We start from the raw sequence: 27,495 nt of genomic DNA on the forward strand, positions 1-27,495 counted from the left end.
CGCCCTGCTATGCTATGGGGACGGGTGGGGGCCATCTTGCCCTCACTCGTATCCTAGCCAAGCAGGAGAGAAGACCCGAGGAGAGCGGCGGGAGGGGGGGCCCCTCTTCCGCCGCCGATAACGGTGATCTTGCGGCGAATCCGCCACGGAGACCACGGTTATCGCTGAAAGGACCGCTCACTGAAAAGATGGATACCTCAGTTGTGGCAGCAGCTGCTGCCATTACCGAGATATCCATCTTTAAAAAAATTACGTATTTATACAGTGAGCGGTCCTTAAGTGGTTAAAAAACAAAATTAAGCCTCATGCACACAGGGCGTTTATTTAACTCTCTGACAAGCCAGCAGCGTATTTACAGAAAAAACACGTGATCAGTTTTCCCCGACAAGAAAAGTGAAATGTGAGGTTTTTGTCAGGAATTCCGACCGTGTGTATGCTCCATCACACTTCCCCGTCACTTCCAATGGCACCCTGATCATGATTTTGCCCGATGAATAGCTGTAAAATCATGCAAGCAGAATCGCGGTACGCCTGGCATCCAAAAGAAGTTTGCGCAATTCTACCGCGATACGTTGGGGGCGACAGTCAAGGCAAAATCACGCCATGATCATGGTGCCATTGGAAGGGGCAGGGATCGCAAGAGCATCTCACGATTTGCCGTGATTCAGGTTTGTGGGTTGAATCGCTTCGGCCCACAATCCGGGAAGCCTAGATGTAAATGGAGCTTAATGGTTTATTCTCACTGTAATATTTAAACCCAAAACATCAAATCAAAAGCAATCAAATGTAAGAATGGTGGAAAACTACTTACATGTTTGCACTTTTTTCAGGGGCTTGTGTCCGATTTACTGTGTTGGCAGGAAAAAGTTTTGCGCTGAAGTAGGAAAAAAAAATTGCTATAAAACCATCAGCTTCCTACTGCCATTTCTGCAGTCCAGGTTTGAAAAGGAAACGAGAATTGATTGCTATGGGCGTCAACAAATATATTGTCATACATCAGGACCTTTGGGTTTACATTGATAAGGGAACATAAACTACAAATCAATTCAAGCAGATACTTTTTAACTCAAACACTATTACTAAATGGATGAATACAATTACATTAAGGGGTACATTTACAAGGCAGCTGTATGGCCACAAAAGAGCTTTGCATATTTATAAAGCACCGCAATGTTCTTTACCAATGTGGATTGCACCCCAGTGGCTTCTGGAGTCCTAAACCAACGTAGCACAATATAAATGACTGGTAGCGTAATAAAAAAGCCAGGAGTAGGTCACATGCCAAGCTCAATAGCGCCATCTATGTTTAATGAATGGGCCTCAATATTGAGAAATACTGCAGAGTATACTAAAAAGCGGTTAGCGCTATCTGATTTCTTTTTTTGCTCCTAAGCATTACTATTCTTCCTAGAATTTGTCAATTTTTGATGTCGACTAATGTAACAGAATTGCACCTGGGGGGGGAGCTTCCTTGTAAACAGTAACATAACCCTTCATCTTTAGAACATCAGTACATCCTATTAGCTAGGTGGCAATGCCAAATTATTCCTGCAGGAGAATTAGAAAATCACTGTTCCTGGCTAAAGCCTGGGGGTACAAAATTCTTGTTATTTTTATTATTTTAATAAACAGCCTGTCTTTAAAAAAAAAAAATCTATAGCTACAAATACTGTTTAATAAACAGACCCTTGCCAGACTGGTCTTCACCTGAGCCGTTTTTTCTGCAGTCTTCGGATCCCTGGTGCTGTTTCCTGCCTGTGGGAAGCGGGCTGCTTCTTCCTGCTGTTTTATGGCAGCTTTTCACTGCGCATGCGCAGGACATGCTGCACAGATTTGTCCTGCAGCCTCCTGGGACCTGTGATGTGGCCCAGGAGGTTTCAAGCAGGGGATACCAACATCCACCTGGATGAGAAAAGCAGAGGTAGAAGCAGGCACTTGTCAGAAATAGGTACCCGCTCCCAGAAAAAAAATGTTCCAACAATGGCAGAGGAGGAGGAGGAGGAGGATGAGGGGAACTTACTTTTTTAAGTGAAGTCCTTATTTAAAGCTTTTGTTTCCCCAACACTTAACATACCTCCCAACTTTTCAACATTGTACTGCGGGAAAAGGGAGTCACCGCTCCAGGTGGGTATGCTAAGCAATCAATATCTTCTCAGGAGATACAGGGTGCCCGCAAGGCACAAGGCAAATGGTAGAGAATTTGTGATTAAGCACTAATTGATAGTGTGAAACGCGTAGGCTGCTATCCCAACATTTTTTTTTATCAGACATTGAAGCGCGGGGGGGGTTGGGGTGCTGCCGCGGGATGGCAATTTTTTTTATCGGACATTAAAGTTGTTGAGCGGGGGGCTTCTATCACGGGGATGCAGAATTTGTGCCAGTTGGGAGGTATGACTTCATATTCCTGATATGTGCCTGTTGTACCATGTACTTGTATGAGAAAGTCTCCTGTTCTCTTTGTATTGCTTTCGTTGTGTGAAATCCCTGATGTTCCTGCCAGTCCCTCTGCTTTCCTATTAAAAATGTACCACGCTAAGCAGGAGAGCACAGCATGGTCAGTTCTCTAGCTATGCTGGGAACTCGGTGTACTCTCCTCCAATGACCAGACCAGACTTGTCCTGACACGCCCCCCCCGCACAGCCATTCATTGGGAAGCTCAGTGTATGCTGCTTCACCTCCCCGGCTCTTATGCAGCTGGGAACAGAGGGAATGTGATCATTTATAAAAAAAAAAAGGAAAACAGGTATTTATAATTATTATAATTATTTTCTATATACAAATGTTTTGCCTTTCATTTCTATTTTACACTGAATGGGTTGTTATACAAGGTGATCGTTTGCAAGCACTTTAAGCTTGAATGTCTTTAATGTTCTCTTAGATATTAAAATGTTGACCATTTTATTTTTTGGATATTATTTAAAAAATAAAGAACTCCTTCTATAGTAACTTAAAACAAAAACACACGTAATAGAGGACTTAATAAGTTTCAACCCAGAGCAACCAGTCAGAAATCCATATTTTAGTGACTTGATTATTGTAAATTCAAATCTAAGCATTTGCTATGGGCGCCTGCATTTGCATCTCAAATATGTTCATTGTACTGTTGCATTAAATAATCCAGATAGAATCCATCCCTTTAAATTTTTTACCTGTTTCTTTTTTTTTTTTCACTGACTTGAGGCTTCAAAAGTTGTTATAGCAACCATTTATGGTATTAATGTTATTCATTAACTAGAGTTGTTTAACATTAACTTTTACAGTTTATCTGGAGCTACCTTGGCAAGCGACAGCCTTAATTTATTAGCTGAGCTCAGATTAAGCCACAACTCCTTTTTACATTTTTAAATGATTAATGTATGTGTTTGAAAGTACTATATTTCAAAGAACTCTGATTTTTTCTTTTCTCTTCTCTTGCATGAACCCATTGCCATTAAAAAGGAGCCCTAAAACTGCACAGATGTGAGCCTGCAAGTAGCGTCTCTGCTACCCTATCAGCTTTTGTTTTCTGAACATCCTGATTAACCCCCACTTTTCATGGATCACTGACTCACAGATAGATCAAGTTTAAACTAGCACATATTAGTACGTTTGTTACTATGAGAGGAACAGTTGGTCATTCTTTATCCCTCTGCTTCTTCTCTACAGTGCTGAAAGCTGAAGAGAAAGTAATAGAATATGAATTGCCACTTCACAATGGGATTTAAATATTATACTCCAGTTAGTGCTCAATCGGACATAATGGTCTTAGAAAATCCGAACAATATAACATCAGTGTACTTTGCGCTCGTACAAAGTTGGTTCGGTGACTATATACAATTTATTTTACAGGCCACAGATAAAGGCCTAGAATCACATACTGCCATTTAAATAAGAATAACCACTCAGCATGTGTTTTTTTTTTTTTTTTTTTTTACCTTACATGTTTGGGTGGAATAAAAGGTGGGGAAAAAAATAATAATAAAAAAATAATATATATATATATATATATATATATATATATATATATATATATATATATATATATATATATATATATATATATATAAAACATATGTGATTTTACTTGTTTTGGAACACACATTAAAACATATAATAATTATGTAGGAATGTTATGTATATATAAAACATTCCTACATAATTACATAATTATTATATTTTTTATTGTGTGTTCCAAAACAAGCAAAAAAAGAAAACAAAAAAAAGTATAAAGAAATAAATACATTATATATATTTCTTTCTCTCTTTTTTGCTTGTTTTGGAACACACATTAAAAAAATATAATAATTATGTATGAATGTTTTATATATACATAACATTCTAACATAATTATTATATTTTTCAATGTGTGTACCAAAACAAGCAAAAAAGAGAAATATATATATATATATATATATATATATATATATATATATATATATATATATATATATATATATATATATATATATATATATATATATATATATATATATATATAATATCTTTGTTTTTGTTTCCTCTTTTTTGCTTGTTTTGGAACACACATTAAAAAATATAATAATTATGTAGGAATGTTTTATATATACATAACATTCTTATATAATTATTATATTTTTGAATGTGTGTTCCAAAACAAGCAAAAAAATAAAACAAAAATAAATAAATAATTATATATAAAACATTCCTACATAATTATACATTTTTTTTTACCTTACATGTTTGGGTGGAATAAAAGGTGGGGAATAAATGAAAAAAAAAATACATATGTGTATAAATATATATATATATATATATATATATATATATATATATATATATATATATATATATATATAAAACAGATGTGATTTTGCTTGTTTTGGAACACAAATTAAAACATATAATAGTTGGTTGGTGTGGACTATCAGATATTGTGTATTGTGTAGCTAAGTTGGTTACAAATAACTAAACGTGACAATGACATTATGTATTGTTGATTAAATACTTTCAATAAAAAAAAAATATATAATAATTATGTAGGAATGTTTTTATATATATATATATATATATATATATATATATATATATATATATATATATATATATATATATATATATATATATATATATATATATACATTCCTACATAATTATTATATTTTGTGTTTATAAGTTTTTCTAGTTTTTAGAGTAAATGTATTGCTATACTTTTAACTCTTTGGATATGATGAATGCTAGCTTTGTGTGTTCATCGTTGGGGGTTGATGGTTGACCTGTCATGATGGGTTAAGACTAACATGATCAGCCTTACAGGATGGGTAACAGGCACCTGTTTCCCGGGCGTGCGTCTTGTTTTGATCACAAGTCTGTTGAGGTCTGCAGTGGGCAGAAGCTTTTTTTTCTATTATCCTCATGCAGGATATTGCCTTTTCCATATGGAAACTGTTGGTGGTAAGGGTACAGCTGGTTCAGACTGTCTAATCGAGAAGGCCTAGTCAGCACATGTCGTCTGATGATTCTTATTGTAGTGGACTACTCTGTTTACAGATAGAGATTATCTGCTGGTTCTAAATAGATGCTGGGAAAATACCACAATATTATATTTATTCTGTTTATGCTTATATTTCTAACTTTCTGCTATAAAACATATCCAATAAATAAAAAATAAAAAAATCTAATTTCTTTATAAATTTAGGCCAATATGTATTCTGCTACATATTTTTTGTAAAAGGATCCCAATAAGTGTATATTGATTGGTTTGCGCAAAAATGATAGCTAGTAATAGCGGCGACCAGCAACTTATAGCAGGACTGCAATATTGTGGTGGACAGTCGGACACTAACTGACACTTTTTAGGGATCAGTGCTAACAAATATGCACTGTCACTGTACTAATGACACTGGCTGGAAAGGGGTTAAACATCAGGGGCGATCAAAGGGTTACATGTGTGCCTAGCTAGTGTGTTTGTGTACTGTGAGAGATTATTTTACTAGAAAAGGCATGGATCCATGTCCCTGCTTTGCAGGAACACAGGATCAATACCTTCCCTACTGACAGAACGGTGATCTGCCTTGTTTACATAGATCACCATTCTGCCTCTGTGCTGCATGATGGGCAGGTGTCGGCAGACATCAAATCTGCAGTGCCCACAGATCAGCTCCCACTGTGTATAATCACAGCGAGACCAGGTTGCCAGCGGCACACATGCACACCCCAGACTTAGAAGTGTCGGATCGCATACTAGGTACGTAAGTCACGCAGCAGTGCCACCTTACCACCATATAAGTAAGTTATACGGGTGGCAAGTGGTTAACTAATGCCTGACATTTTCACCCCCTTCTTGCCCATGCCATTTTAAAGTCTTCAGCTTTGTCACACTTTGAATGGAAATTACTCAGTCATGCAACACTGTACCCAAATTTTTTTATCATTTTTTTGAGACAGATAGAGCTTTGTCTTGATGGTATTTAATAATTATTGTTTTTTTTTTTTTTTTTGCTATATTAATCTAAACATACTGAACATTTTATCTGTTGTAACATTTTTCAAATAAATATTCTTTCTTCATAAATTTAGGCCAAAAATATAATCTACTTTATTTGGGTAAAAATAACTCATATCAGAGTATAATATTTAGTCTGTGTGAAAATTAAGATCTCACAGATCTTCGGGACCTTCTGCCCTTACCATCCTGTTCTATATTCTATACAGGATATAGAAACTTTACAAGAAGACCTCAATAAAATAAAGGGATGGGCAACGACATGACAAATTAGGTTTTCTGTTGAAAAAAGTTATAGTAATGCATTTAGGGCTAAAAATATGTGTGTAAGTTACTCGCTAAGGGGGGAGACTTTGTGCAGATTTCAGGATGGGAAAGGATCTGGGATTCTGATAAATCATAGGCTCAGCAATGGCATGCAATACCAAGCCGAAGCAAGCTAATTTTTAGCATGCATTAAAAAAGGTATTCACTCAAGAAATCAAACTTTAATTCTACCAATTTAAAAAACTCTGGTCCAGCTGCATCTTGAGTATGCCGTCCATTACTGGTCACCAGCCCTCAGGAAGGATGTGCTGGAACTGGAGGGAGTCCAGAGAAGGACAACAAAGTTAATAAGGGGACTGGAGTACCTCAGTTATGAGGAATAACTATTATACTTATTCTCCCTGGAGAAGAGACATTTGAGAGGAGATATGAAAGTGATATACTAATACCTCAATGGTGATTCTAGCATAGGGAAAAAACTATTCAATTTCAGGGAGCTTAAGAAGACACATAGCCACTCAATGAAATTGGAGAAGTAGTGGTTTACTCTTAAGCTGCATAGGGGAGAGCAGTAAGGATTTGGAACTCCCTTCCACAATCATGATGTCAGTCGGAAGTGTCGATAGCTTAAAAAAACTCTTAGAGGGGCATCTCAAGCGAATGCAATATAAAGGGATATGGAAATTGATAGTGACATAAATGCACACGCCCACACCCACACCGGTTGAACGTGATGAAATGGTTTCTTTATTCAACTTTGCCATCTATGAAAGACTATCTATGAAAGACTCCAAGAGACCCCACTGACACATTGTTACTATGTCACATATAGGAAGAACAAAAGACAATAACAAATACTAAAGAGAAGAAGAAAATGATACCTGGAAGAATATAAACCATATGTAGATAACATAAACTGATACCAAACGTAGAGCACATAAGTCAAGTATGTTTTGGGGTTCACAATGAACTTGCATGAATAACACTATCCCAGGGTTATAACGGATTCCTCTGGCAATGAGGACATGAAGAGAAACTAGCATATGAGAGTCATATCCATCTCTTGTAAGTGACATATTGACAAAACTACCAGGAACTAACCAGAAAATTCATGGAAGGACAAATAGACATGGTCTATGATGTCAATTGAACATCCATCCAGACCAAATATCCATGTGTCCTTGCTTATCATGGAATGTTGACACCCGACATTCTTCCTTGTTTATCTTATCCACTTCCACCTTCCAATTAAGAATAGTAGGACACCTGTCTTTATTCCAAAACCTTGGAATAAGGCTCTTTGCTACATTCTACAGGTAACTCTATCCTTGTGTAATGTAGTACAGCCTTTTTCAAACTGGGTGCTCATGCACCCTGGGGTGCCTTGAGGTTTCTTCAGGGGTGTCTTTACAAGATGCCTAAATATTGTCAAACAATTGTAAACAAGCCGGTGAGCGGAGAAAGCCTGCCTTTTAAGTACACAATATGTTTTTTGCAGTCTGGACTTTAGACTGAACAGTCCCTATGTTGTTTAGGCTTAAACTCCTGACTGCTAACAGTTTTGACTATTCAACATATGACCATTTCTGGGCATTTGGAACCTCAGCTAAACGAATGGATTGCGTGAGGAATAATAGAAGCCATTCTACAATCACTGCATGCACTGGCAGATGGTATTGTAATATTGTTACGATGTGATTTTACATACTGTTTATTACCCAAATAATTAACAGCTGTTAATCAGATACAAGCATTTACATAATAATGTGCAGTATATAGGTCCCAACATCCTCTGGTATTTGACTTTTGAATTTATATTTTTGGCCATTACCATGACACCATATATGTTACTCTACTTATCTCCAGGTGGCTATGAAGCAGAAAGCAACTGTTATTTGCATGGACATTTTTAATAATATTGATCCAAAAGCAAATATATCACTTAAAGTCTTACTAAGCATCAAAAGTCAATTGTTTCCCCCCCACATAATTGAATAAAGGGAAATCATACATCTTTTCACATAATTCTTTGGTCTTATAATAATATAAAAAAATACTTTTGCTGTCAAGTCCGTCTAGTTGAACAGATAAAAAGAAAAATCCCCTAAAATTCATACAATCTTATAAAACAGCCCTCAAAATTTCCACTCGCCTACTCGCATTTGGCGAGACAAAATTAGCCGAGTGTGGAGCAGGGGTGGACCGGGCCGATAGTTTCCTCATTAATCGCTTCTAGTTAAGGCGGTAGGACAACTGGTGGTAGCTCAGGACTTAACATTTTGAGCCCTGCTATATACACAATCCTATACCCATGGTCTATCCAATGGAAGGCAAAAAACCCCAGCAAAGCTCAAACCAATTTTATACAGCATTAGAAAAATATTCTTTCCTGATTCCCTAGAGGCAATCGGATATTCCTTGGATCAACTTTATTATTTAGTCCCTCCACTTTAAAGGTGTTAATAAAGGGGACAGAGCACGGGGTACATGCTAAGCACTTCAGAGGTTAGTATTTAGGTAAGTAGCCATGATATCTTGCAATGAACCTTATGAGCTAGCAAGCTTAAAGTGAAACTCTGGCCATTTTTTTTCATAGAATGAAATGAATGAAAAATGGTTAGAAACTCTACCAGGTTCTCAAGGAACCATGAGATTTTGCAATGAACCTTATCAGCTAGCAAGCTTAAAGTGGATGTAAACTCCCCATACACCCAGTGAAGTGAACAGTCTCAAATGATACACAGGGATGAACCAAATTTCCCTACATAGGTTTTACATATATATTTTCTGTCTTCACATTTATATACTGTTTAGGAGATTTTTTCTTCCTGGTTAATACAGAGTGTGATGTCTGGGCATACAGCCAAGATAGCCAACATTGCTGATTGGAGGAAAGGCACACACCCCCTCTCATCATAGGCAGAGACTCTCAGAGGTGTTTTGTAATAGGACCTGCTCCCTGCTAATCTATTTTAGCAACCTCCCCAGACTGAAGATTTAGGCTGCTTTTGTCTAAAGTGTCCAAGAATTTGTCAGGCTGATAACAGAGGAACAGTTCATGAGAGAGCTATAGGGGACTTAGAGAGATAACAAAATACTGCAGATATATGTGCATCATTTCATGAATCTGGTTTACATCCACTTTAATGTGAAGCTCCAGTCATTTTTTTTAATAGAATGGAAAATGTTTAGAACCTCTATCAGGTTCCGAATTCCTGTGTTTTTCCCTCACTTTCTGTCCTGGAGACACCAGAGGAAGTTGGTGCAGTTTTCTCAAAGTCAAGGGATATCCCAACTTGTGTCTCCCTTCGATTTCCCTAATAGTCCTTATTATGTGAAAACTGTAATATTATAGATTTCCCTTTACTTTTTACTTGATAGCTGTGGTCACCAGGGCAGAAAGTGGGAGTGAATCTCCCCAAATAGATATAAATAAAAACCTAACAGAGCTTCCAATACACGCGATAGGAATTTCCGATGGAATTTTCCATCGGAATTCCATTCAAGCTGTCTTGCATACACACTGTCAGACCAAATTCCGACAGTACAAAACGTGGGTGACGTAAAACACTACGACGCGCTGAGAAAAATGAATTTCAATGCTTCCGAGCATGCGTCGACTTGATTCTGAGCATGCGTGTTTTTTTCCACACAGAATTTCCATCGTAGTTTAGAAATAGAATATGTTTTATTTTTTTCCGATGGAAAAAAAAATCCTATTTCTAAACTACGACGGAAAAACTCCGATGGGGCCCACAGATGGTCGGAATATCCAATGAAAAAATTCCGTCTGACTTTTTTCATCAGAAATTTCGATTGTGTGTACAAGGCATAAGCCTTCCCTATTCTACCTAAAACTAGAAAACGGTTGGGCTGCAGTTCCACTTTAAATCCTTCTAAGTGGCACTAATTATGATAGAATGAAGATCCCGCATCTCCTGGAACAATGGGTTAACTTATCCGCTTCCATAGAAAACGTTTAATGAACACATTGTATAGCCGATTAGAACATTCCCAGAGCTTGTACGGAAACATTATATGCATCTATTGCGTTGGCTTAATGAACAAGAGCTCATCTGGCGTTTCAATTTACGCGATTACTCTGACACCGTAGGTAATAATTTACTGTTTAGAATGATTACCAGCATGATATTTGTTTAATGAAATTTATAAACAAAAACACTCCGAACGCTGCAATTATTTGATGAATAAATATGCACATGACAAGCAGCTTTCATTTCACTTTGACTTTGAAAGAAATCCTGCCAAAGCTTAAAACTGTGCTTAAAAAATTTGATTTTTAATTCTTTGAAAGAAAAAAAAAAGTCCCTGCCCCCCAGATTGCAGCTCTCCACTAAAATATCTAATATTAATTATCAAACCTCTCCAGAGTCTTAAATTAACATCACAACCACTGTTTGGATTTAATGCTGATTTTATTGAAGTTGTTTTGCAAAGCGAAATATATTAAAATTAATAGGGCAAATGACAGTGGGTTGTTAAAATTAATTACGTTGCCATTTTCTTTTCTTTTGGTTGACGAGGCTTGGTCGTAGTAGCGAATTTCCTGTGCACCTGCTCCTGCTGTGGCCTAAGTGATATAGAGTCTGCAAATCCAGAAAATTGTAGTATCAAATCTCCACACCAACTGTGCAGCAGCACTATCATCAAATCCCTGCTGAGAGGTGGTTCCCTTCAAATCCCCGAGGATATTTTCTTTCCCGTTCCCCCTGTTTCCAGCTTGAACTCTGACCCCAGCCTTTCTCTTACATCATGCAGTAAGGTACTGTTGTAATAGTTCATCACTGAGAGCTTGCAGACTATACATACCCATAGGCTCATTAGCAGGTCAAGAATTCACTGGCTCGAGGGCTGGCAGGGTATCAGGTTTAAGCTACTACAAATCTGGGTTTTTATATTACCATAATCGTATAATAATTCTCTCTACACATTATCCCTAAATTATTTTATGTACATGCCGTTATTCCAAATCGAAGGTGACCATTGATGGACAGATGTCTTCCTCTCAGGTAGACATCTGTTCATTCTGAAGAGCATAACTGAAACTGGCTTTAGTACTCAGCTGATATCTGACAATAGCAAATCTGTGATATGGTCTGGCAAAGCCAATGTTGTGTTTGATCATGGATCTCCTTTAGAATTCGTCTGGCTTATTCAATACACAGCAACCACTGTGCAAAGTTCACTAACTGACAGTAACCAATCAGTAGTCACAGAAATCAGATAATGCAACATCAATTTTGACTGGTTGTAATATACGCTGAATCTTATTTTGTTTTATTTGCTAAGCCCATATATTAAACACCTCGGGGCAGATCCTCGTACAGTGGCGCATTTATCTAAGATACACTACGCCGCCGTAACTTACTTTTTATTTTTTTAATCCACAAAGAATCTGCGCCGTAAGTTACGGCGGCGTAGTGTATCTTTGGCGGCGTAATGGCGCGGAATTCAAATGGCTGTGATGGGGGCGTGTTTTATGTAAATACGTCGTGACCCGACGTAAACAACGTTTTTTTTTAACTGCGCATGCGCCGTCCGTGGGGGTATCCCAGTGCGCATGCTCGAAATTAACCCGGAACAAGCCAATGCTTCCGACGGTGACGTCATTCTACGCAAATCCCTATTCGCGAACGACTTACGCAAACGACGTAAACATTTCAAATTTCTACGCGGGAAGGACGGCCATACTTAACATTGAGTATGCCTCATAACAGCAGCTTTAACTATAAGCCGAACGCTAATGACGTAAAAAAATGGGTCGTACGTTCATGGATCGCCGTAACTAGCTAATTTGCATACTTGACGCGGAATTCAACGGAAACGCCACCTAGTGGCCTCTGAAAAAATTGCAGCTTAGATCCGACGGCGTACTAAGACGTATGCCTGTCGGATCTAGCCGAGATGCCGTCGTATCTTGTTTTCAGGATACAAAACAAAGATACGACGCGCAAAATTTGAAATTACGTGGCGTATCAAAAGATACGCCGGCGTAATACCTTTGTGGATCTGCCCCCTCATCTAGGTCACTTTAAGGCCTCGTACACACGATAGGTTAACCAGAGGACAACGGTCTGAAGGACCGTTTTCATCAGTCAAAACCGATCGTGTGTGGGCCCCGTAGGTTATTTAATCATAGGTTAAAAAAAAGCCAACTTGCTTTAAAATTAACCTATGGATTTCTAACCGATAGGTCAAAACCGATCGTTAGTAGGCACAACCATCGGTTAAAAATCCACGCATGCTCAGAATCAAGTCGACGCATGCTTGGAAGCATTGAACTTTGTTTTTTTTTCAGCACGTCGTGTTTTACATCACCGCGTTCTGACACGATCAATTATTTAACCTATGGTGTGTGGGCGTGACGGACCATCAGTCAGCTTCATCGGTTTACCTAAGACAACGGTCCTTCAGACCATTGTCCTCTGGTTAACCTATCGTGTGTATGAGGCTTTAAAGTAATTGGTCAACTGTTGTAAGTATCAAAACTAAAGCTGCTCATAGACATAGTGAGGTTCTTTCCTGCAAACATGCCTATAAGGCCCTTTAATTCCTCTAAATAATTTGGATGCCCCCAGCCAGCCCTCACACAGCCCCCAGTCCTTGGTGTACTGGTTATGTAGTGTAGGCTTTAACTTCTTTGACTTTGTTTTAAAGTATAACTGTTTTTCTTTCTTTTATTTATCCGTCCTTCCTGCAATTTTTTTTTGCACTACTCACCCTCCTTGCTTCAGCACTGTCATCCTTGTCCTTCTCTACTTGCCACAGCCCACTTCTGGTTTAGCTTGCAACATTTAACCCCTTCTTGTTAGCACATGCTCTCATGGACATGCCCCCTAGTTGAGTTAGCCTACTGTAGCATTAAATGAGGTGCATACCTCATTAAATGGGAGTCATTAAGGCCTGCACATCACCAGTATGAATAGGAAGGACCAGTAGCATCATTGGACCTGCCAGAAGCCTAGTGGAATTAAAGCCAAACTAAACGCTCTATGCTTACCTCCTCTATAGTAGTCCAAAGCCTGTACAGGGTTCCCTGTCCACATCTTTCTGAGGGCAGGTCTTCGGGCATCTTTATGGCCGGTGCAGGATGATGTAACTTCTGCACATGTGCAGGAGTCAGTCATTGTGGCACACAGGGATTGTATTTGCATTGTAAGCTGAGCTGCATAGTACATTCTACAGAAGACTGTTTACGTCCAGCATCTACCTGAGAAACACTTTAGGTTGGAATGATCTTTTAAATAAATACAGTATAATCTACAATTTACATATGAACTTAATAGTGATTACGATATATCTCTTAGTACCAATAGAATACCTGAAGAAGCTAAAGACGAAACGCGTAGCGATCCATTGCAGACGATATTGAAGTTTCGTATGCTTAGCCTCAAGCCAAAAGGAATTTTCTAGGACCACCTGGCTTCCCAGTCTCATAAGCCATCCATGCGACGTCCTTGTCTCAGCATCCCCATCTGTTTTCTTGTTAGAGACTGTGTACTTTTTCAGATACGTTCATGTATTCATATTACCTTTTTTCCTAATATGTGTTTTTTAATGTAATTAAATAAATTATATATTTTTTATCAAAATACAAATCCATTACTCTTCCCTATTTGGGATCATAGTGGCAAACTTTAAAGGGGTTTTAAAGGTACCATGTTTCCCCCCTAAATAGCTTCCTTTACCTTAGTGCAGTCCTCCTTCACTTACCTCATCCTTCCATTTTGCTTTTAAATGTCCTTATTTCTTCTGAGAAATCCTCACTTCCTGTTCTTCTGCCTGTAACTCCACACAGTAATGCAAGGCTTTCTCCCTGGTGTGGAGTGTCGTGCTCGCCCCCTCCCTTGGACTACTGGAGAGTCAGGGCACCCACTAACACACAGCTCCTTTCTCTGCAACGTAGAGAGCCTCCTGACTCTTCTGTAGTCCAAGGGTGAGGTAAGTGAAGGAGGACTGCACTAAGGTAAACAAAGCTATTTAGGAAACACAAATTGTATCTTTACAACCCCTTTAAAGTCATTTTTTTTCTTTTTTGATTTTGCTCAATTATTATTAAATTTAGTGCCACATTCTGCAATATATGTCTCCAAGCCCCTTTCTTTAAAATACAGTATAATCACTAAAAGTAAATTCCAAATAATGTTTCCAACAATTATCTATGATTTATAAAGATTTGTTATGATGACCAAAGCGTCAAAAAAATTCTAACATTTATTTTAGATCAGACAAATTACCGTATAGCAGTTTTTACAGACAACAGCATAATATATCCAAATAGGAACTGTACCAAAGATTTACACATTCTCTAAATATAAATGTGTGAATCTTGAAAATTATTGAAACCTTAGGATCAATATAACTACCAGACAACATGCATTTTCACGAAGGTGTCAACAATAGTGCCTCACATTTTTTTTAGGAAATATTTACTCTTAAATGTCTCTCTTCCCCTCCACTACCCTGAATGAATGAAAAACTTATAAAGCGCGGCGCATGCGAACTGAATCGCTTCTGTGCAATAAATTCAGGTTCTAGAATAGCAAAGTGGGTGACATGGTTGATCATGTTGTCCATGAAGGATGACTAATGTGAAAAAGTAGGGTCTACTATTATATGTTAACGTTGCTTATTTTTTTTTATTTTTTTTAAAGGCTGTGTCTCAATAAAATGCAGTGCCCTTCCCTGAACAGATCAGGCTGTAGACCTGTTGATCTTGTATGATTGTCCCTTTTGAGCAGCAGCACCGACAGAAGACGTTTGCTAATGCAGACTGTACCCAATGGCCGCTATGAGAAACGGCATCTTAACAGCATGCAGTGCTTTCCTCAAAACAGGTTGTACAGTGATTCTGGCCATGTGTGGGCGCACCTTAAAAATAGAACCCGCAGTCTGTGACCATAACCTACTCCTAAGCCCGAGAAGGAAGTGTTTTGTGAGAGGGATGAGTGGGTGTGAAAAAGATAAAAAAAAGGCTTTCTGCTACTAAAAAAAAGGTTAACGAGGAGGGTGTTGGTAGCTGCACATCATTTTGATCCCCTTCTGCTTAACCAGTTAAGCCCCGGACCAATATGCAGCCTAAAGACCCAAGGTGTTTTTACAGTTCGGGACTGCGTCGTTTTAACAGACAATTGCGCGGTCGTGCGACGTGGCTCCCAAACATAATTGGCGTCCTTTTTCCCCCCACAAATAGAGCTTTCTTTTGGTGGTATTTGATCACATCTGCGGTTTTTAGTTTTTGCGCTATAAACAAAAATAGAGCGACAATTTTGAAAAAAATGCAATATTTTTTACTTTTTGCAGTAATAAAAATCCCCCGAAAACATATATAAAAACAGTTTTTTTTCTCAGTTTAGGCCGATACGTATTCTTCTACCTATTTTTAGTAAAAAAAATCGCAATAAGCGTTTATCGATTGGTTTGCGCAAAATTTATAGCATTTACAAAATAGGGGATAGTTTTATTGCATTTTTATTAATTTTTTTTTTCACTACTAATGGCGGCGATCAGCAATTTTTTTCGTGACTGCGACATTATGGCGGACACTTCGGACAATTTTGACACATTTTTGGGACCATTGTCATTTTCACAGCAAAAAATGCATTTAAATTGCATTCTTTATTGTGAAAATGACAGTTGCAGTTTGGGAGTTAACCACAGGTGGCGCTGTAGGAGTTAGGGTGCACCTAGTATGTGTTTACAACTGTAGGGGGGTGTGGCTGTAGGAATGACGTCATCGATCGTGTCTTCCCTATAAAGGGAATGACGCGATCGATGCGCCGACACAGTGAAGCACGGGGAAGCCGTGTTTACACACGGCTCTCCCCGTTCTTCAGCTCCGGGGAGCGATCGCGACGGAGCGGCTATAAACAAATAGCCGCGCCGTGGTCCCGGATCGCTCCCCGAGCGGACCCGACCTCCGCATGTAGCGGGGGGGGTCCCGATCGGACCCCCCACCCGCTAATAGGCGAGGACGTACATGTACGCCCATGTGCCTGTACGTGCCATATTGTGGACGTATATGTACATGCGGGGGTCGGGAACTGGTTAAGCTCTAAAAATCCTACCTATGGCAAATATGAAAGCCAGACCCGAATTTAGAAGTTTTGTGTATGCGCTATTTTTAGCGCAATAGCACCTGCAAAGCGCTCCAGTGTGAAAGGGGTCTAAGTCGCAATTTTGTTGTTGCAATTTTTTTGTCACAATTTTTTCAGTAATAAATATTTTTTCACATTTTTCAATTCTTTTTTTTTTTTTTACATACTGTCACCAGTGCAATACAGCATCATCATATGACTGGTATGGCGGTGATCAACGATACTGACTATTGACAGTATGTTAAAAAATACTTTGTGTGTACGCAAAGAAAGCTTGTCAAGATTCTCGACAAGCCTAACAAGGAACTCGTCAAGGAAAACGATGTTTAATTTACGACAAGTTCCTCGGTCGTGTGTACGAGACCTTACAGCAAGAGAGAGATAGAGAAAAGTGTAGAAACAGAAAAAGTTGGTAATAGTCAATATACTGAGGATGCACCCAATCTCATCCAGATGAAAGGCCCCGGAGCGTCAAACATATTGTGCTTTTTAGCTGTGAACGTGTCATGAGTTAATTGTGTGCCATCATATGCAACTCTGCGAATGTACATTTACTTGTTTTTTACTTGTTTTTTATTATTATTTTTTTTAAAGGTTTTCCTAATAGGCCGAAGTCTCTTAAAGTAATCATTAACCCGCACAGCCATAAAGGAGAAGCGACCAATGTGTATTATCGGCACGTTGCACCTCTTTTCAAGCTTGCTGACATTCAGACCGATGTTACAGGTAAGTTTGTTTCAGTAAATAAATCAACTGAATAGAGACAGAAAACATTGCTAAGCAACCAAGACAAGCTGAACTTTCAGTTAATCCCCACTGGCTTTCAGCTGCAGCTTAAAATACAGTAAATCAGGTTACATAGCCAACATGTTTACATCGTTAGATCTGATGTTTGTTTTATTCAGAGCCATATTCGCATCAAAATCAAATTGCCAACTCTAAGAAAACAATAGTTGCTTTGCTTAAATTAAAGTGTGTTTTCAAATACTTACAGGTATATCCATAAAGCTCAGGTTTTTATTCATCAGACTTCTCGGGTATTTGTTTTTTACCAAAATTGTATTCAAAAGATGCCTTTTTTTTTTAATGGACCATACACACACAATGATGGCTGTACATGGTACAGATGTTCTTTAATCCTAATGTAAAAAACATGCAATTAGGGTTAGATGGGTTAGGGTTAGGGGTTTCCCTGACTTGTTCATTTCCCGACTTGTTCAATCCCCGACTTAGTTCGGGTAGGCGGTACACTTTGGTGGGGGTGGGTCAGCCACCCCGTGACCTTTGACTTCTGGGAACCCACCTTCTGACCTTTGACCTCTGGGGGAGGTCCCAGTTCCAATTCCTGAGTCCTAGCCTTATTTTTCAATGGGAAACCCTAACACTAACCCCTAAAGCTTAACCCTACCCATAACCCTAACCCATCTCATCTCACCCTAACCCCTGTCTTCTTTTAAAACAATGTTAATTTTTTCTTCATGTTGTGCATATGCACAGATATCTAAGGATGGTTGTATTCAGGACCGTATGTAGCATCATGATGGCGATCTTTAGATCATCATTAAAGTGATACTATATGTTCGATTTTTTTATTTTTTTAAATAACAAACATGTCATACTTACCTCCACTGTGCAGTTCGTTTTGCACAGTGTGGCCCTGAACATCCTTTTCCCAGGGTCCCCCGTCGGCTCTCTCGGCTCCTCCCCGCATCAGCTAACCCCCTCTGGGAAGCGCTCTACCAAGGGGGTTACCTTGCGGGCGTGCTCCCGTGTCCAGCATTTGGCGTCCGTAGCTGCCGAATGCAGGACTCGGCACTGCCCCCCAATGCCCGCGTCATTGTATTTGATTGACAGCAGCCAGAGCCAATGGCTGTGCTGCTATCAATCTATTCAATGAAGAGCCGAGAACCCGTGGAGAGAGCGACGGTGGGATCACACCTACGAAATTCTGGGGCCCAGGTAAGTAAAACGTGGGGGGGGGGGTGGCTTGTTTGGCCGGACACTGCAAGGTGTTTCTTTCACCTTAATGCATAGGATGCATTAAGGTGAAAAAACACGTAGGTTTACAACCCCTTTAAGACCAGGTTCACACTGCTCCGACATTTGTCCTGCTATTTCAGTTCAGTTTGAGTTAAAGAAAAGAAAAATCCCCCCCCCCCAAAAAAAAAAAACCCTGCAAGACAAAGGCATAATGAGCTAGCATGCATAGCTTACTAGCTCATTATTAAATACTTACCTTAGAACAAAGCCCTGGATCGGCACCGACACACTGCTCACACGGCCGACGTGTTTCCAGGAGTTACTAACAGGTTTGCGGGCTCCGGCGCTGTGATTGGCCGTAGCTGCGATTACGTCACTCCCACGCTTGCGTGTGGGTGCTGTCGTTCACAGCCCGGCCCCTGAAGAAAACGGCATGAGCATGGCAGCATATATAGTAAATATCTTGTAAACAGTGTAAGTTTAGGAGACATTTACAGTACCTACAGGTAAGCTTTATTATCCAGGGCTTCGTTCTAAGGTAAGTATTTAATAATTAGCTAGTATGCTATGCATGCTAGCTCATTATGCCTTTGTCTTGCAGTTTTTTTGGGGGGAGGAGGATTTTTCTTTTGGAGGTTTACAATCTCTTTGAGTCAAACTGAACTGAAAGTCAGACTGGAGGATCGGAAGTCACGTTCTATGAGGCTGCAAGACCCCTGACCCTCTGTCTGGACAGTGCTTATTGGACCTGCGCCAATCGCAGAGGATTAACCCCTTAGGCTCCACAGTGAGTATAACAAGCCTGCTTTACTGCATATACAGACTGATTGTACTGTTGTGGGTTTACTAACACTTTAAGGCCTTGTACAGACGAGCAGACATGTCCGATGAAAACGGTCCGCGGACCGTTTTCATCGGACATGTCTGCTGGGATCTTTTGGTCTGATGTGTGTACACACCATCAGACCAAAATCCCAGCGGACAGAAAACGCGGTGGCGTAGAAGACACCGACGTTCTCTGACACGGGAGTTCAATGCTTCCACGCATGCGTCGAATCAATTCGACGCATGCGCGGGATTTCGGGCCAGCGGACATGTCCGATGAGTCGTACTAACCATCGGACATGTTCGACAGACAGGCTTCCAGCGGACAAGTTTCTTAGCATGCTAAGAAACTTTTGTCCGCTGGAAAACTGTCCGCTAGGCTGGAAAACTGTCCGGTAGGCCCTACACACGGTCGGACATGTCCGCGGATACTGGTCCGACATGTGTACAAGGCCTATAAGAATAGTAGTCAGATCATTCTGTGTATGTCAAGATTGGATCTTGCAGTTTACTTTTATATTGTTATTTATATCTACTGCTATGACTGTTGGCTGTTCTGTTCTCTGATATAATGCTGCTCAAAAGAGTTGATTGAGATTCCAAAACAAATATGTTTAGTGCTGTGTGAATGGAGAGACCTACTGCCATCAGTGCCCAATGAGGTGCACATTAATGTGGGCGGGGCCCTAGAATGCATAAGCATCAAAGGCAGATGTCACTGAATTAGCATTGTTCTAGAAGTGTTTTCTGCTCCAGCGCTGGCCATGTAAGGAGGTTGTATGAGGAAACTACAAAGGACATAATCGTCTACAAGCGTCTTCCTTCTTTTTTTTTACTCTAAATGTATGTTATTGTGTGTACTATATATAATATTGCTCTATGCCTTTGCACTTTTTTTTTATTTGTATTTTAGTGCCGTACATAAGCACCTCCTATTTAGGTCGTAGGAAGGGAATTGATTCTCAACAATGAGATTACACCCTTGTATGGTTCCTAGGCATTGTATATTAAATTAAAGCAGAACTTAAAGTAGAACTAAAGGCAAAACCTTTTTCTAGTTTTGGATAGAGTGGAGAGGGATTGGAGTGCTTGTCAGTTTTTATTGCTGTGTGTGCCCCTGTTAGGGACATTCGTCCTCTCTATTTGTCCTGTTTACTATTATCATTGAAAGTAAAAGAAAATCCCAAATTTTGGGTTGTCCCCAAAAAAGTAATGGAGGGGAAATCTTCCTATGGGGACACTCGTTCTGATGACCTGGGGGTCCTCAATTAATTTCCTTAATTTGCAAGGATTTCCTATCACTTTCTGTTTGGCTATGGGAAAGGACATGAAGAGAAATCTCTGCAAATGGGCACAGATGGTGAAAAAATCTGATAACGGGTATAACCCTCCCTTGCTTAAAAAAAAACTTTTGCCTATAGATCTACTTTAACTCTCTCCAATCAACATTGACTATTTTTATGCTGCTAACATTAGTAAATGGATAGGAAAGTATATATTTACTTGTTTTAAACTTTTATTTTTACAGTTCTTCAGTTACTTCCTGGTTTCCAGGCCTAGGCAAGTGATGTCCTACACCCCAGCAGTCTTGAGGAGGGGAGAACGGCTTTTCTCAGCTAAGTACACCCTCCTGCCTGCATGCCTGAGCTAAGGGCAGATGGATTCCATGAAGTAAATTCTACATTAATAATCTGCCCTCACTCAAGATAGCTCTTGCCAGAAATGCTAGGAGGTGTTTTTCACAGTGATTTATCAGCAAAATAAAGACTAGAGACATGGATGGGGGAGTTTGCTTTGAACATTAGAAATGAATAAAAGGGGTTGTAAACCTATGTGTTTTTTAGGATGCATTAAAGAGGATGTCCGCTGAAAAAAAAAATATTAAAAGTCAGCAGCTACAAATACTGCAGCTGCTGACTTTTAATATCGGCACACTTACCTGTCCTGGAGTCCAGCGCCGTTCGCAGCAGAGGACGAGTAGTGTACATCACTACGAGAGTTTAAAGGTAGAACTTTAGAGATTATCCACACCTCTCAACATTTTGAGATGAGAATGAGGGACACCTACTAGCAAATTTATGTTGGTATAGGACACACCCCATGCCACACCCCCTTAAAGGAGAATAAACCTAAAAAAGTTAATTCAATCCACAAAGTTTTTTTTTTTACCACTAATATTCCTTTATATTGGCTTTTAAAATTTCTAAATGCAGCAATTTAGAATTTGGATTAAAGGTTTAGCACTGGGAAACACTTTTTGAAAGATAAAAAGTGAATTTTATATACAACTATAGAGATCAGACCAAAATGAGGGACAAATGGGGAGGAAAGAGGGACAGAAGGATTTTGCTCCAATATAGAGACAGTCCCTCGAAATCAGGGACAGTTGGGAGCTATGGATTATCTAGTACCAGAGTATTTGCTATACTGACCAGAGCCTAGGTTTCAAACAGTCTCTAATGATACGTACACACAACCGTTTTTAGGGTTGAAAAAAATAAAAAAATATTTAATGTCATTAAAAACGACCGTGTGTGGCCTCCAAAGCATTTTTCACGATGTAAAAAATGGGCATTAAAAATTTAGAACATGCTCTAATTTTTCACGTCGTAAAAAATGGTCGTGTGTGGGCTTTAACGACGTGAAAAACGTGCATGCTCAGAAGCAAGTTATGAGACGGGAACGCTCGTTCTGGTAAAACGAGCGTTCGTAATGGAGTAAGCACATTCATCACGCTGTAACAGACTGAAAAGCGCGAATCGTCTTTTACTAACACAAAATCAGCAAAAGCAGCCCAAAGGGTGGCGCCAACCGAATGGAACTTCCCCTTTTTAGTGCCGTCGTACGTGTTGTACGTCACCGCGCTTTGCTAGAGCATTTTTTTTTCACGATCGTGTGTAGGCAAGGCCATTTTAACAATCAGGTTGAAAAAAATGTAATTTTTTTTAGACCATTGAAAAAGGCTTTTTTTACAACCCGAAAAACAGTCGTGTGTACGCGGCATAAGTGAAAAGAATGATATTCATTGTCATCATTTTTACCACAGGGAATTCATAAATCTGACATAGGGTGAAAACTGGGAAAAGTTCTGAGCAAATAAACATTTTTTTTTATATTTTTGATATTCAAGTGCAAATAAACTATTATGACAATCTTTTGCACAAAAAAACAATAAAAAATATAAAATGCTTGTTTGAAGTCAAATGTGCCAAAACTGCCCTATTCGATTTGTTTAGAAACACTTTTGGATGTCCTTATATCTTAAAAAAAAAAATGTTTTGGTTAAGTTATTCTTTTGAATCTGCTTGTTTTATTGGCTTGTTACATTTTTGACACTTTTGAATCTGGTTGTTTATTGCTTGTTCGTTTTTTTTTGCCACACATCAAATGATGTTTAAGTGGCATGATCTCTGTGACAAGTTCCTTTGCTGATTGTGACACCTGCTGGCCACTGCAAGCAGATGCCCGACGTGAAAGTCCTGCTAAATAATCTGTTGTCCTTAAATCAGAACCTTCTGAAGGCATTGATAGAAATGGCTTGCACACTGTGAGCAAAAAGTAATATAATTTTACTTTTGCAAAGAGGAAGCATTTATTGAAGCATTAAAGTTAACTTTAAAAAATAAATAAAAAATTGGATTAAAAAACGAAATCATTTAGAAATTTTCTGTTTGTTTTATTAGATCAAGCATGTCTGTATGCATTTATTTTTTTACCTTTCTAGTTTTTGAACTCCAGAAGTGTATGCAGTATGACATTTAAAGTCGGCTCTTTGCCAACTATTTGTATTTCTTAAATCAAAGTATCTTATGATGTTGGAATAAATGGCACGATCTGCTGCCCCACAGCTCACACATGAGTGCCAATATTAGTAAGAGGGTTTGCAGCTGTTATACATTTGTGAAGCACGGCATTATTTATTATTTATTACAGGCGTTCTTATAGCGCTGACAGTTTACGCAGTGCTTTACATACTGTTCATTCTCATCAGTCCTAAAGGAGCTCTAAGGTCCCTATCTCACTTACATACATATACACACACAATTTGGACACTAGCTAATTAATCTAATGGCATGTCTTTGGAGTGTGAGAGGAAACCCTTATAGGTACACGGGACAGCATGCAAACTCCATACAGATAGTGTGTGCTAGCTGGTGATACAAGCACAAATTTACACACAGTAGTGTGTCCACATTGCCCTATCTGACTTACATACACACTTTCATGTGGTGCCATCTGCGATTGCCTGTGGGGGACTCTGCGGACTTTCCTAGCTGTGAGCGGGGAGCCCAATTCAAAGCAGTGGGAAGCTGACACAGCCGATCACGTGTAATCAGACATGCATTTCTAAACAGGGTTTCCTGCCTGCAGCTATTTGGAAACCCCACTGAGTGTCCCGTGGGTCAGCCTCACAGGTAAGTGTGAATGAAGCCTAGTGGTTATTTTAAAAGAGAAAGAGCAGCACCTTCTATGTAACATTTAAAGCGGAGTTCCAGGCTTTTTATGTTTATTAAAAGTCAGCAGCTAAAAAAAGTGTAGCTGCTGACTTTAAATAAACAGACACTTACCTGTTCCATGGTCCAGCGATGCAGCCGAAGGGAGCGTCGCTCCTCTCCGCCGGCGCCTCCATTGCCACTCTGGGCCCTCGGCCGTGACATGAGTCGCGCCACACTCCCAGAGTGGACAAGCGATCTCCTGGGACCTGTCACATGTCCCAGGAGATCGCCTAGAGGGAGGGGCCACCTAAGACGAGAGGAGGTGTTACCTAGGCGGCCCCTGGGCGGAGGGAGGAAGTGGGACAGGAAGTCCCATTCCTAACGAAGCCCCCCCCAAAAAAAAATACATGCCAAATGTGGCATGTAAGGGGGCGAGGAGTGCTTAAGTTCCACTTTTGGCAGATTGGCAACTTACAAGATAAAAGTATAGAAAACGCTCAGGCGTGATAATGGAACATGCATGCTCCCAACGTGCCATGCCCACCACCTTCAGCTTCCTGTGCTGATGCCATCTCCACTCTCCCGGGGTTCTCGTACCATCCAGGAAGTGCTGGCAGCCACCAGCACCACCGAATGCTCCATACTAGTGTGGGATTTAGCGCGATCTGACTGGCCAGCTGCAGCGTTGTCTACCTACCTGTGATGAGCGTTTTTTATTATTTTATCCTGTAAGTTTCCCATCTGCTGTTCTTGGAATAAACACTACTCACACTACAATAAACACTACAACAAATGCTACACTCAGAAGACGCTTTGCCTACGGAGTACCTTCTGGTTCTTTACAGCAGTAGCCACTGACCCCCAGCATTTGTCACATCAGATATAGAGACTGTATCTACTACTCCATTAACATTGTGCGCCAAAACCAGGTACCTGCACCCCCCCCAAAAAAGTGCCAAATGTGGCAGAGGAGGGTGTGGACAACTGGAGCTTCCCCTTTTGGGTGGATCTTGCCTTTAAGGGCCCTTTCACACCAGCGGACCGTATGTCCGTTTTTTCATCCATCCATTTACGGATGAAAAAGGGACATACATGTATCCCTATGGGATAGTGGGTGTCAGCATATGAACATCTGCTGACACCCGATCTCATCAGTGTCTGCTATGCTCTGATTCTGAAGATGAAGGAAAATCCTATTTTCCATCCGTCTGTGGATCGGGTGAACACGGACAGACGGTCTGTGTTCATCCGATCCCCCCATAGAGGAGAGCAGAGATCTGAAAGGGCAGTCCCTGCACAGTGTGCAGGGACCACCCTGTCATCCACCGGCTCAGCGGGAATCAACGGAGTGATCCCCGCTAAGCAAGCAGATAAGAAAGGTACGGATCCTCACAGGATCCGTACGTCTGAAAGGGGCCTATGTTTTTTTTACTAATTTTCTTCTCATTTGGAAACATCTTGTTGACACAACAGAGTAAATATGGGAAATCATCAGGGCTTTTTTTCAGCGGGAACGCAGTTCCAGCACCTTCAGAACTGAATGTTTGTAAAGGTAAGGGGTGCTGTGGTGTGATGGAGGGTCTATTGATTCTGGCTGCTGGGAAATCTATTGTTGCTGGAGGGGATCTATTTTTGCGAAGAAAGGGAGTCTATTGTTGCTAGGGAGTTCTTTCTTTTGCTTGTGAGGGGTCTATTGTTGCTGGGGCAGGTCTTATGTTGCTGGGAGGTCAGTCATTGCTGGGAGGGATGTACTGTTGAGGGAGGGGGTCTTTGTTGCTGGCTGCTGAAGGGTCTATTGATGCTGGCTACTGGGGAACCTATTGTTGCTGGGGAGAATCTATTGTTGCAGGTGAGGGATTTATTGTTCTGGAGGTGGGTCTTTTGCTGCAGGGGGGTCAATCATTGCTGGGAGGGATCTACTGTTGAGGAAGGAGTTTAATGTTGCTGGCTGCTGAAGGGTCTATTGATGCTGGCTGTTGGTAGGCCATTATTGCTGGGGTGGATCTATTGTCGCTGGGGTGTCCATCGCTGCTAGATCTTATTTACTCCCTTTCTTGTTATCATTAACGCAATCTATACAAAATACTTAGCACCACAAAATGATACTTGGCTCTGTTTTCTCTAAAGGGGGGTGGTACTGGGAGGTGGGTAAGGGGTGGAACCAAAGAACGGTGCTCGGAGGTGGGTAGGGGGTGGAGTCAGGAAGGGAGGAGTTCCTGCACCTATTCTCTGTGAAAAAAAGCCCTGGAAATCATCTTTTAGACAGTCGTTACAGGGACAAATGTCCCCATTTGAAGATTTCCCTTCTGTGGCAGCTAATACATATGGATTTTCTCTCTTTTTCTGTCTTGGTGACAAAAGTTACTAGAACACATAAAGACTGAGATCACAGAGACACAGACAACAATAAGAACCTGACATGGAGTTCTAACCCTCCCTTACTCTATTCAAGACAAAATAAATATATACGTTAATTTTATTTTTACCTACAATTTGCTCCTATTATTTAAACTCAAGCACCCACTGTGAACTCATCTTTCTATTTAGGGAGATTAAACATACTTGGCCTAACTACGTTTTTAAATGTATTAAATGTCAAAATCTGTTACTAAGCTATTGAGTATTTACTGCATATAATATTTCATGTAAGCAATAGGGAATGCCATATTATCTTGTCTAGAATACCAAAAAGCCCTACAACTCATTCTTATACCAGACTATAACCAAGAATAGACAAGCATGAAAGATTTATGTAATCTTGCATATAACGATGTACATTCTTACACAAAACATCCATCTGTAAGTGTCATGTCAGTCAAAAAGAATCTTTGATGGTTGGTTACAGCTGTGCAGTCTCTTCTGGCACTGCCGCCCTAGAAAATGCTAAACGTGGCTGCTCTGCTCTCTGCCATCTGCAGCTCAGCTTATCCGTTTTGCTCTGGCATTTCATGCGCTGCACAGGGCATCGCAAGAGGCCAAGATGACAATGTAGAGTGACAGATTCATTTCCTCTAGAGGGTACATATTCTGGTATGTGCCTGTGCCACCCTTCTCTTTGAGATTTGCTGAGCAGCTACTGGTATTTGGCTTTTTGTTGCAGTTATCTCCTGAGTATATTTGCTCTTTTTATAGACTTTAAAGAGCAGTTAAAAATATTATGCATATTTTAATTGCATTGGATTCTGAATCTCTTTAACTATATTTTGTAAATTTAAAAAACTCAGATAAGCCTAATTGGTATCCAAAATGGTCACATAACATATTTTGTTATGATTTTATTAAATGGTCCACCCCTTTCTGCAAAAAAACAAAAAACAAACATTTGTTGTATATACCTTTACTGGTATCTTCCTGCCATTCAATAACGGCCAATTACACAACAAAGAATGTGCGTCTTTGTTATACCTGT

The 27,495-nt window shown here is 39.8% G+C and overlaps 1 protein-coding gene across 1 annotated transcript in view; it reads left to right on the top strand.

Moving 5' to 3' along the window:
• Nucleotides 1-27,495, top strand: part of CERKL (ceramide kinase like) — a 165,406-nt gene that overhangs the window by 79,418 nt on the left and 58,493 nt on the right. Inside the window, exon 3 of the mRNA XM_040357642.1 lies at nt 17,440-17,571. Coding sequence (XP_040213576.1) covers nt 17,440-17,571 — 132 coding nt within the window. The remainder of the gene's footprint in view (nt 1-17,439; nt 17,572-27,495) is intronic.

This window comes from Rana temporaria, chromosome 6 (genome assembly GCF_905171775.1).
Source record: "Rana temporaria chromosome 6, aRanTem1.1, whole genome shotgun sequence".
NCBI classification, from domain to species: domain Eukaryota; kingdom Metazoa; phylum Chordata; class Amphibia; order Anura; family Ranidae; genus Rana; species Rana temporaria.